At 30.9% G+C, this 12503-nt stretch overlaps 1 protein-coding gene across 1 annotated transcript; it reads right to left on the bottom strand.

Annotated features, from left to right (window-relative positions):
• Window positions 1-452: 452 nt before the first annotated feature.
• On the bottom strand, window positions 453-12497 carry LOC127717226 (uncharacterized). Its single transcript, XM_052222981.1, has 10 exons — window positions 9820-12497; window positions 9031-9186; window positions 7535-7732; window positions 6352-6614; window positions 5736-5906; window positions 4880-4973; window positions 4384-4581; window positions 3495-3652; window positions 2741-2859; window positions 453-2262 (listed from the first exon to the last, which is right to left on the bottom strand). The coding sequence occupies exons 1-10, from the start codon at window positions 10349-10351 to the stop codon at window positions 1752-1754; spliced, it is 2400 nt and encodes a 799-aa protein (XP_052078941.1). The 5' UTR covers window positions 10352-12497; the 3' UTR covers window positions 453-1751.
• Window positions 12498-12503: the final 6 nt, after the last annotated feature.

Raw genomic sequence — 12503 nt, 5'->3', positions numbered from 1 at the left:
TAGTTCCCAAGAGAAAATGAAAACGGGATCTATCGGGATCCCAGTCAAATCCCGGTAAAATTAGCGGGATAAGCCGGGATGGGCCTCAGAAGTCGGGATTCCATTCGGGATAAATATCTGAAACTGGGATCCCATTCGGGATATATGTCTGAAACTGGGATCCCATTGGGATATCTGTCTCAAGCTGGGATCCAATCCCAGTTGAAGAAAGATAAATATACGAAACTGGGATCCCATTGGGATAACTGTCTGATACCGGGATCCCATCTTACTTTAAACAGGGAAACATAAACCAGAATTTTGTGTGGAATTTAAAAAAAATTATCCTGGAAATGTAAAATATATCCTGGTTATAGATTTCTGAGAAAAACCTAAATTTTGTAAATTTTCCTTTTTAAATCAATGAATACAAAAATATCTTGGAGAACACAAAGTAATAAAAAAACAATGCATGAATTGAAGATATGTTTATTTCATTTCCTTTTTTAAATGCTGCATGTGCAGTAAGGGATGTTCCATAAAAACATACATTGGACCCAGGGAAGGCAACTTTAATTTGCCACTATGGGCTGGTGTGAAATAATGTGTTTAATGGGCTTTAAATGTATACCTGTAGGCCTTATTAATTGCTTCTATGGGTGGTCGCTGTGTTTTTAAAGTGCCTTCCCTGGGTACCTAGTATGCTTTAATGGGACAGCACTAACAACTTATCCACTTTAGAATTATAATTATGATATTTCAAACATCAAAACATTAAGAGTAAATATATAGATATTACAAATGTCATCTGCTCATCTTCTTTCACTTTAATATGCTTAAGGATGTTTGATTCTGGAGTCAATTTAATTGAAATTTTCCCTTGGGTTCTTCTAAGAAATAATATGACATTTTTTTTCTCATTCAGTACTGTAATAAATACAACAATGTTTGTTCAATGAAAAATTCAATCAATACAACTGCATCAAAATTGACAAAAAAAAATTCTTTACACTGTATAAATTAACTGTAGCTATAGAGCATATAAGAAACTGGAAATCAGGGGAAAAAAAAATATTTTTGTTAAGGATTATAAATAGACAGAAAAATTGTGAAAATTAAGTAATCAGCTCTTTTTTGCATTCCTGTTTGGTGCTTTTTATTAAGTATAAAAATTTCAGCAAAAATTTAGGTCCTTACAAATTTTATTTATTACCTTAAATAGGTGTTATTTTATCATATGGTACAAAAATAATTTGAAAAAATCAATTCGTGTTGGCCCCAGGTGAATTTTAAAATGTATAGATATCATTGAAAACGCTCCAAATTATCTCCCTTTGGTACAAAAAAATGCAATCTTTGGCATCAGAATTGATATCTTTTTTTAACTCTTTGGTGACCTATATTCTTTATTATTATTTTCAATTAAGATGTTCTTAACCTAAACTATTGTAAAATCTGAGCGATTTCTGTAATTAAGTTCTTTTTTTATTTCGATATTACCTCTTTTTCTCCTATTAACAGAAACAAGGCACCTTTACAACAAGGTATGCTTCTTTTGAAGGCAGATTGTGAGCCTTAATGAATGGTGACCTGGCACATTTTTGTATTTTATTTTTCTATTTAGTATAAGATAAAGTTCATTTATAAAAAAATATAGCGATATCTTATCTAAAATAAAAATGGATTTAGACCCGTGAACCCTCTTAACCAGCTTTATAAACAAAACTTCTATAATAACATAAATATTGTACTACTGTTTATATATAATAAAGTTAATTGTGTTCCATAATATTGGGTGGAATTGAAAGAAGTTTTCTGTTTCTTTGACAGGCCATAAATACACATTTAAACTGAATGTTTTCAACTGGCACTAAAGTGGGATTTTCTATTTGCTGCTCCTGTAATTGAACAATTTGCGGACACAAATTAAAATCTTTGTATGCCAATAAGAACTGATTCCTCACATCTGAGAAACTAAACAGAGATTTTGGCATTAGCTGAAATTGGTCAATTACGGCAAATAAACTAGGTTCTGTTTGAAGAAAGTACTTGACACTGCCAAATTTTGTTGTTTGTTGGTCATCCAGATACATTACAGAATAAGAATTCCTGTTGCTTGTCCTTCTGTATTGCTCACTGTAGATAACTCCAATATTTGTTTCAGCTCTATAGTACTTGTAAACAGCCTGGCTTTGGTCAATAAATAAAGCTTTTTCTTTAGTTGTCATTTTGTGTAAATTTCTTGCTCCAAGAGGTTTAATACGTCCATTCTCAAATTCATCACTGAAATTATACAATTTCTTTTTAATAGGATTCATACATTTTTAAAAAACTAGCAACTCTCAGTATTAACATATATTTGTTTTCCTTGATACAAACCTTGCAATAGGAAATAACTGTATTGTATTTTAGGCATTTACAAAAAGTGATCGAGTGAAGATGACCAATTAAAATCTGTTTATCATTATTTTGCCTATGACATCAATTATGTTTGTTGACAACGCTAAGACATTAGCAATAATTTGCATCATTATTGTGATATGAAATTTCTTAGCTATAAATATTACAGGAAAAACAAACAAATAGTAATTATAAATAACGAATTAGTTCTTTTAAAGACAATGTATATCTGCATCACTTCATCAAATTTTGCTAACTTGATTAAAAGTCTAGACCTTAGATTCTCTGTTGTTTACAATCCAAGATGGCAAAAAAAAACCACCTTAATAATGTTTGCAGGTATATACATGTAAAAAATTACCTGATCATCAGTTTACTGCTTAAGCGATGAATGAGTAATTTAACATCCAACTCTGCATTATTTGATATCATTTTCACCAAATCTGGTAAGCATTTTGCCATGCCAACTGCAAAGCAAATCTGTAAAAACACAAATTCAACATGTTCAAATATTCATTTGATTTTAGAAAATTGTACTATTTTCAGTACTAAAAAAGTAACATATAATTTTGTTTCAAGTTAAACTGACTTTTAAATTCAAATAATTACATTAGATGTATGTTTCATTATAATACGTTATTCTGATTGGCTAATTGCACATCACATGTTATTCCGTAAGCAGTTGCATGAGACAATAACATTTCATTCATGATGACACGAGGTCCAACAATAAAGTGCACAGGTGAATTTAAAAATTTAACTTCATGAAAATCGTGTTTTTATAATCCGAGCTAAAAAATGTAATTATAAGTATTGAATGCTTCTTTTTGTAACTTTATAGGGTTGTAAAAGCGTTGACCGTGCGTACATTTTTAGAATGAAGCGCTTCCGCGCTTCATACAAAATGTACTTCGGTCAACGCTTTTACACCCCAATAAATTTACAAAAAGAAGCATTCAATTCTTAATTGATGTTAAAGATAAAAATGTAGGTATACATTGCACTTATGTTTGCTGTGACCACAAATCAAAATACCTAGAAAATACAATTTCTGACAGGCCAATACTTTCCATCAGTGCTATTAATGTTCAAATGGCAGTGGGTTTGTTAAATACCTGACTATTTATAAACCGTGTTCCATGTACCATGTTCTTCAGATGGCTATTCATCGACTCGAAACCAAAACAGGAATAATGAAATATAGGCCCATGTGACTTCACAAATTCTGGCATGTGCTTAAGTAGATGTATGTTCATTGTTTGCTTCGATAAAACTGAAAAAAAAATGATATAATTTAAATCAAACATAGCTGCATGTACACTGTTATACTTTAATAGAACCACCCTGATCGAGAATTGTGTCATGACATTAAGATAATTACAAAAGGGTGATCCTTCAAAAAAATAACAAACATATCCTGTTAAGGTGGCCAGGTGGTATAAATATAAAATATAGGATTTTGCATATTTTTTGATGAATGAACATTATCATGTACTCATATATATATTGTTTAAAGATGTCAACCTTAATTACAAAGCTTAGGTTAATGTTTGTTCAAACAAAGCAAGCAATCCAATCAAAGTTTTAGTGTACAAGCATTAGGAAATTAGCTGTAATTGAAAATCTAATGTGCAGGTTTGCCATAAAAATAAATTCTATGTATAAAATGTCTTTCTAAACCATATTTTGTCTTTCGAAAACCATGAATTGTATGTTCTATTAAATTTCAAACATGCTCAGAGTTGATGTGCAGAAGAATACCATCGCACCACCTTAAACGATTTTTGGACACAGATTTATTTATTAATTTACTTGACAGTCTTTTAACTCAAAGAGTTCTCCATATAGTATACAGATTGTTTGTATAAGTTTCATGAAATTTGGTTAATTTGTTCTGAAGTTATGGTGCGACTTGTTTACAACAGAGAGAGGAATGCTGCATATTTGTATTCCATAATATCATGTCCCACCATTATTTTGAGTATAAAAATGCTTTGTAATTACCAAAGTAATCTGGAAACAATCTACAAAAATCCTTCAGACATTTCTCAGCCTTCCCAATTTCATCCCTAGAAACTGACTGTTTATTCAGAAGATACATTGCTGTAACCAACAGGGAATAATGAATCATAATTTCCAGTTCCTGAATTCCTGTCATTATTGGTACTGAATAGTGTAGCAACCAATCTTTGCATTCAGTTGCTGTAATGGAAATAAATCTTATGTAAATGAGTTCTTATCAATATCAACATTTATATTTTAATGAATGATTTTCTGTAAATAAAACAAATTGGTTAGTCACTGTTCAGTTACATGTATCTATCATGGAAATTTCTTTCAACACACCAATCCATTTCAAAGGAGATTCTAAATTAACTGAAAAGTTTACAAGTTGTTTTAAAAATTATATTCATGTATTGAACAAATCTAATTATCTTCAACATTAATAATCATTGTTTAATTTAAATTTCATATGAATACAGTCAATTTATGTACATACCTTTCCAGTGTTTGTAATCTTCAAGCTTTCTCTGCTGTCTTGTGATATAATCAGGTACTTTTATACTCAAAAGCCTTTGATTCACCAATGCTTGCTGTGAATTGAAATGTTAACCTCATTTTAGGGTTTAATGCATTTCATTTTATAAAAAATGTTTTATTTATTTTTCATACATAACATATTTGTAAGGGTCAGCTGAAATAAAAAAACCTGAAATGTCAATTTAATTTTCATTCGGCAAATCAGAAAAATGGGGTAAGCGGATCTGTAAATGAAAAACTAAAAAAGCCCTGGCCTAAATTATGAATACAAGGCTTGTTTGTGGTTAGGTGTGTTCAATTTGAAATTGAATTGACAATACTTCAGTTTTGTTGCCTTGATAAAGCTGAAAACTTATAATGAATTAATGAATAAAACTCCCATTTAAAATTAAAAATATTGCCAGGCTAAGAGCTGTAATTTGTTAAAATGAAGACAACAGACAAGTTTACACATATCAGAATTGAAAAAAAGTAAGGCTAAACAGTTCTTTCAACACTTCATACTGTATCATGTGTATGGTGAGTCAAGGTCGTTAAAATGTTTCATTTGTTTGTTTCTACTTCTACTGAAAACTTGTGTGTTTAATATATATATGCATGTTTGTATCCCATTCCAAATTCTAATATTTGAAACCTTTTCATGTTAGTTAGTGTGTAGATTGTTTGTTTCGTTTGGCAAAGTGAACATGATTTCCTTTGAACATAACTTTAAAAAAATGATTCTTAAACAACCCAAGAAAGTTTAAGTAGGCACACAATTTTAGGGTGAGTCAAGTGCAGGAAACCAACATATTTTTATGTCTGGCCTTAATTACCTTATCACCAATATAGTAAGAGTTCCCTTTATAGACTGGATCACACCACAGAGTTAATATTGTCTTGACAACTCCCAGCAAGACTGCATGCATCCAGTCAATAACAAAGGTTCTTGGTAAATCTATATATTGCAGTGCAATCAGAGCAGTGGCACCTTTAATTCCATGTATCTGTTTTTAGAAAATAAAAAAATATTCACTGCAGTTTCATTTTCATGGTCACAGCCAACATGTGCAAATTAAACAGTGTCAAAACAAAAACATATGTGTTCTGTTTAAAAAAATTGATATGCTTGCAATTTCATGAAGAAAAAACCCATTGTCTTCTTGATATTGAAACAGCAGCTGCATTTATCATAAAGGACCAATATTTAAATACAAGTTCTGTCTATTTGTTAAATAAAGCTTTTAATAATTATATTTCTTTTTGCTGTTTTTCAACTAAGAATTTTTTTAAGCAAAAGGTAGATGGATTTATTTAAGGTATCAAAAACTAAAATTAAGGGAAAAAAAACTCAGATAAATGACGAAAAAATAAAGTTTTGAGTATAGGGGCCAATTTAAATGGGTAAATAGAAAACAATAAATTTTATATGGAAGGCCCAAAATGTCTTACAGGCTGTCCTGTGTTAACTGCTATTCGGGCATCCTCCAACATACACTTGTGAGATCGTGCAACAGAATCCTCCACATAAGGGTAATATCTCAGCATTGGTCTATTTGGTGGATTTTTGCCTTCGTCTAGACAATAACTGCACCCAAATTTGCCATTAAACTGTTTTGCATTCAGTACTGCTGCTTTGGCTGGAAGGTCAACTGAAACGGCTAGTAGATGACACCTCAATAGCATTTCTCCATATCCAGTTGTTATTTTCATCCCTGTAAAAATATAATTTGATTTTGCTTATTCTATTATGATCAGACATTTTTGTGATTTTCAATGAGTTTACAGCTGGAGTAAGATATGAACTGGTGATATCTCTGTTCTGAGTATTTTATTGGTCTATCCTATGGTGTGATATTAATACTCTTTTGACTTTTCCAATTTCCTCATCATCAATTCTGGTTGGCCATGCCTAGTAAAATTGTTGGTAATCAAAACAAAATATCAAAACCAGTAGCAACCAAACTTTAAAAGCATAGAAAATTACTGCACTGTGGAAAAAACATATGGGAAATAGGTTTAAAAACTGAAGAAAACTTTACATTGCTGGATACCAAACTCTAGTCATTTAATTTCAAATATAATAACTTAAGCAGATATGGAGCACTGTACAATTATGCTCACTGTGAAACCTCTAAACAAATATCATTAGAACTAGTCCATAATGATATATGATGTAACAGAACCATCTTAAATGGCTGAACTATTATTCCTATTTCTTATTTGTATAAACTATAACTGTCTGTAATAGAACAGATCACATATTTCAAATAACAAAACATCTTCAAACAGGTTAATCTAAGACTACTGTACACTCATGATAGCGTATTTCCTTTCTTTAAGAATTTAACACATAATTTTGTACTTAAATAAATACACAAAGCACATTTGACAAACTCTAAGAAAACAGACACACACACATATAGTTTAAGGCTAAAATTGATAAGCATGTGCACCAACAAATTTTATACAGAACTGAAAAAGTAGTTTTATTACAATTCATACTATTCAAAGTCTTTAGTTTCAGATGTTTTTCTAACATTATCTATTCTTACATGTACACAAACACCCCAATGGACAATAAATCCAATACTTTTAAAGTACTTTGAGTGTCCGAGTCTACATTAGTATATACCTTCAGCATGCAGTTGTCTGAGAGTTTTCATCAGTGGAGACAAATATGCTAGCATATTTGGTTTTTCTGGTTGGCAGTATAAATGGGTTGTGAGTAGGTATTTCTTGGAGTACCGTAACTTAACTGGAAGTTCATTCACTGCTAAGTAAACAGGCCACAAGCTACCTTTGTTTGAGGATGAAAACAAAGCAACACCATCTGAAAATAGAGAAAATGATTTATTTCTGCTATATGTCTTTGCTAATTTCCCTCCAAGGAACAATATTTTATGCAAAAAAAAATAATGCTAAAATGGACCGTTTTCTTATTTTATAATTGGGAAAAGAACCATCATGGACAACTAAAACAATCTTCTCTAGTCTGCATTTGTCATGTGAAGTGTATCTTTTTATCATGCAGTTGCTATGGTAATAGTCAAGTAAACCTACACTTTATTATGCTAGTAGAATTATAAAGCCTTGTTTATTAAGTTACAGTGAAAATCTAAGGAGTTTTGCTTCTGACATTGTGTAATGGTGGTGTAAACCTTGAAAAGCTTTTGTCCATCAAATCAGTTAGAAAATGTTCAACTTTGATTTATATAAATTTTACTTTGAACTCAGCATTTCTATATGTTTCTAATTCTAGTTTTTTATGCACCACCTACCGATAGTAAGGGGGCATTATGTGTTCTGGTCTGTGCGTCCGTTCGTCCGTCTGTCTCGCTTCAGGTTAAAGTTTTTGGTCGAGGTAGTTTTTACCCAAATGTCACAGTCCACTGAACATGGAAAATGATAGTGTGAGTGGGGCATTCGTATACCGGGGACACATTCTTGTTTATATATATATTTATATATTATTAATTCGTATATTTGAACAAATTTGATTTGTTTAGGGATGTAGTCACATGTTAAACTATACTTTCAAAGGTAGAGAAAAAACGGTGGATAGCAAAAAGCACATTGCACAGAGCATATTGCACGGTTATTTTTAGAATATCTAAAACCCGATTTACTTTGTGACGTCATGTAATGAATTTCAGGATATCGTTTAACGTTATGAAACAAATGATATCTGTGATCAATTATTTGACGAAAAAAATCTTCAAATACATAAGACGTCAAACAAACAAACAAAAATTAAATTAAATAACAACTAATATGTTGGTATTGTCAAGGTGACAATATGATATCTTTAAAATTTAAACAAAATCAAATGACGATTTTGATACAAATATGCATAATGGTCCGAAATTGATAATATAACAAATATAGCCTTTGTATGAGGTCAATACAGGATATATCGACCCAAAGAAGTATATCACTGTATCGACCTCATACAAAGGCTATATTTGTATAATATCCCAGAATATAAACTTTATTTTGTACTCAGCATGAAACAGGTGATGAATGCTTGAGAAACCTTGCATTTCTTTTTGTTAATAAATCAATATTCCATGACATAAAATATATATATTGTATATTTATTTCTTATTTAAATTTGGTTATCTTAGATACCTGTATTCATGGTAAATGTAATGTTCTTCTCAGATTGGCTAATTTTTGGTATGTTATTTATTCTTTGGTATTCTGAGCCATCACAAATATCGTTAAATTGATCTTGCTGATCAGATGGTGGTTCTTTCTCAAATATAAGTTTGCAAATCCTTTCATCTAAATTAAATAGAAAGTAAATGTTATAACTTAACTACAAATGTACTTAACATCTTGAAAGTGGCACAACTGTTGTAGTTAAAAGTATTAAATAATAATGTTCTTGATAATTTGTTGGTGAATGTTGATAACTCCAACTGCAAGTTAAAACCTTTCATAATAATCAGCATGAACTGTATTCACCAAAGTAAGAACAAAGGGAGCTTGTCTTCATAGAAACTAGTCATGCTACTAGTGTATAAAAATTTCACCAAGATTCATTTTCAAGTAAATTGAATTATTGTTAGACACATTAGGACAAGAGAACAACACTATAACAGTTCACACATTTGATGTTTTAACTTTTTCGATGATATTTCATGAATTTTACCATGAAACTATATTAAGATGTACATGTACATAACATGTCTTAAGTGTCTACTAAGTCAAATTTATTGAATACTGTGATTTGTTTATATTGTCAATCAATATGCGACAGTACTATAATCATGATAATAAACTAAATATTTATTTATGATTTGACAGGTGTATTATAACAGGAAAAATATTTTTACATAATTGGTTTGAATAAAAGAAAGGTTGAAATTTAAAGTTTACTAGGAAATTTAATTTTATTATTGAGCCCAATTAAACCTTTGAAAAGTTCTTCAATCTGTTTTTCCAGTCGAAGGTCATAAAATTCTTTAGTCTTTGCCTGCATGGTTCTACAATCATCTTTTCTACAGTTTTCTCCTTCAGCTAAAAGTGTTCCACATATATCACATATAAAGTGTTTAATAGGCTCTTTAATATCCTTTTTCCTTTTTAAATATTCTTTGAGCTTGTAAACAGATGTAGTTAATTTACATGGTTTAGGCATAAAGGATATCAGTAGGAACAGTAAATCTGTAAATGCCTCTTTTGTTAAGCAGTGTTTCATTACAAAGAGCATAATGCTGACATAAGCAGAAATGACAGTATGAGCAGAGCCATCATAGAGATGTTCGTCTTTTAGCTCTGACTCATCAAAATTTATGTTCTCTTCATCCTCTTCATTGTCTGATTCAGAATAAACTGACTCATCTGAGTCAATTCCTGACAGTGATATGTTACTACATGTACCGTCACTAAATGACAATGAGTTTTCACTTCCTGTCAGTGAAATGTCACTACTACTCCTACTCATTGTGCTTTCATTGTTACATGTATATATATCAGCAGAAAAAACACTGGCACTTGAACTGGCATATTCACCCTGAGGAATCTGTTCTGGAGTAAGATCTGCAAATAAATTTCACATTCTAATATGACGGGCTTCTTTAGCTTTGTAAACAACACTGTGATAAAATTCTAGATAAAATATACTTAGCGCAGACTCAGAGATAAACATAATAATGGCTGTTACAGTATACTTCCCACGTAAATCTACATGTATTGTAACCTATTTGCAGACCCTTTGCCGATTTTATTGTTTTCAACAGTGCAATTAAACAAGAGGCTCACAAGAGCCTGAATCGCTCACCTTAATTTGTTCTTATCAATGATTATTTTGGCTTTTCAATTTATTTAAATGTTCTTTAAATCGTCCTATTTTCTTCAAAAGCAAAACAAAAATCATTTTCTCCTATGTTCTATTTTAGCCATAGGAGCTATGTTTCTTGACATACAAGGAAATGAAATATAAAATTTATACTAGATACTCTGAAACTCATATAGCCTAAGTTTGGCTGAAATTGATACAGCAGTTTCAATTTTGGAGAAGATTTTTTAAAGTAAGTCAACATGATGAACAAATTGTGAAAAAAGTCTTTAAAGGGCAATAACTCCTTAAGGGGTCAATTGACAATTTTGGTCAAATTGACTTATTTGTAGATCTTACTTTGCTCAACATGTTTGCCATTAACAGTTTATCTGAATCTATAATAACAAAAACTGCAAAATTTCTTTAAAATCATCAATTCAGGGGCATTATACCTGAAAAAGCAGTAACCCAATTCGGCTGAAAATTTCAGGACAGGTACCCCTTGACCTAATAAATACTTTAATTTCTTGTCTTATTTGCTCTAAATGCTGGAGTTTTTGAGATACATGTATAAGCCAAAAAACTGCATTTTACCCTGTGTTCTATTTATAGCCATAACGGCCATGTTTTTTGACGAAATAGAAAATCAAACACAAACTTTATTTTATACACCCTACTGATCATTCAGTTGAAGTTTGGTTGAACTTGATTGAGTAGTTTTAGAGGAGAAGATTTTTTAAAGTTAGCAAATATGATGAACAAATTGTGAAAAATTGTCATTAAAGGACAAAAACCCCTTAAGCGGTCAATTGACAATTTTGGTCATATCAACTTATTTGTAGATCTTACTTTGCTGATCATTTTTGCTGTTTACAGTTTATCTTTATCTATAATAATATTCAAGATAATGACCAAAAACTGCAAAATTTCCTTAAAATTACCAATTAAGTGGCAGCAACCAAACAATGGGTTGTTTGATTCATCTGAAAATTTCAGGGCTGATAGATCTTGACCTAATGAACATTTTTACCTCGTGTCAGATTTGCTCTAAATGCTTTCGTTTTTGAGATATAAGCCAAAAACTGCATTTGACCCCTAAGTTCTATTTTTAGCAATGGCGACCATGTTTGTTGATAGATCAAAACGTCAGATACAATTTATAAACTAGATACCCTAAGGAACATTCAGTTAAAGTTTGGAAGTATTTGGCCTAGTAGTTTCAGAGGAGATGATTCTTGAAATAGTTTACGCAGACAGACAACAGACGCCAAGTGATGGCATAAGCTCAATTGGCCCTTCCGTCCAGGTGAGCTAAAAAAGACAAAATAACTTTTATTCTTATTCGTATGCATAATATAAAGAAGTAATGCACAAGAGCTCGGAAAAATCAACAAAATAAAATTCAGCGAAAGTCTATTAATCTTTTTGGTGCATTTAAGCTATTTCAAAACACGACGTCATACACATGAAACTGCTAAAGTTGAAAGTTTTCTGATAGGTGAACCATCGGAATTCGTATGATATTGTATTAAAACTGATTTTTGAGGTTGGTTTTGTTTTATTTTCTATTCTATTTCGTTATTCGCATATTTACCCATTTCAGCAAGTCAACATAGCGGCTCCTTAGTTACAAAATGTCAACTTTGGATTTGACAGAAACTTACGAGAAAAACATGTAAATTAAAAATGGCAAATGTTGGGTTTGAGAATTTAAAGAATTTAAAAGTTTTTTTCTTGCAGTTATTCTGGAAATAACCTACGCAAGCTACATATTTATAAAGATATTTGAGCTTTATCTGACAGGATGTAAAAAAGA

The sequence above is a fragment of the Mytilus californianus genome, unplaced genomic scaffold (assembly GCF_021869535.1).
Source record: "Mytilus californianus isolate M0D057914Y unplaced genomic scaffold, xbMytCali1.0.p SCAF_91, whole genome shotgun sequence".
NCBI classification, from domain to species: domain Eukaryota; kingdom Metazoa; phylum Mollusca; class Bivalvia; order Mytilida; family Mytilidae; genus Mytilus; species Mytilus californianus.
The sequence above is the reverse complement of the archived record's forward strand: the minus strand, read 5'-3'. Positions and strand labels throughout refer to the sequence as shown.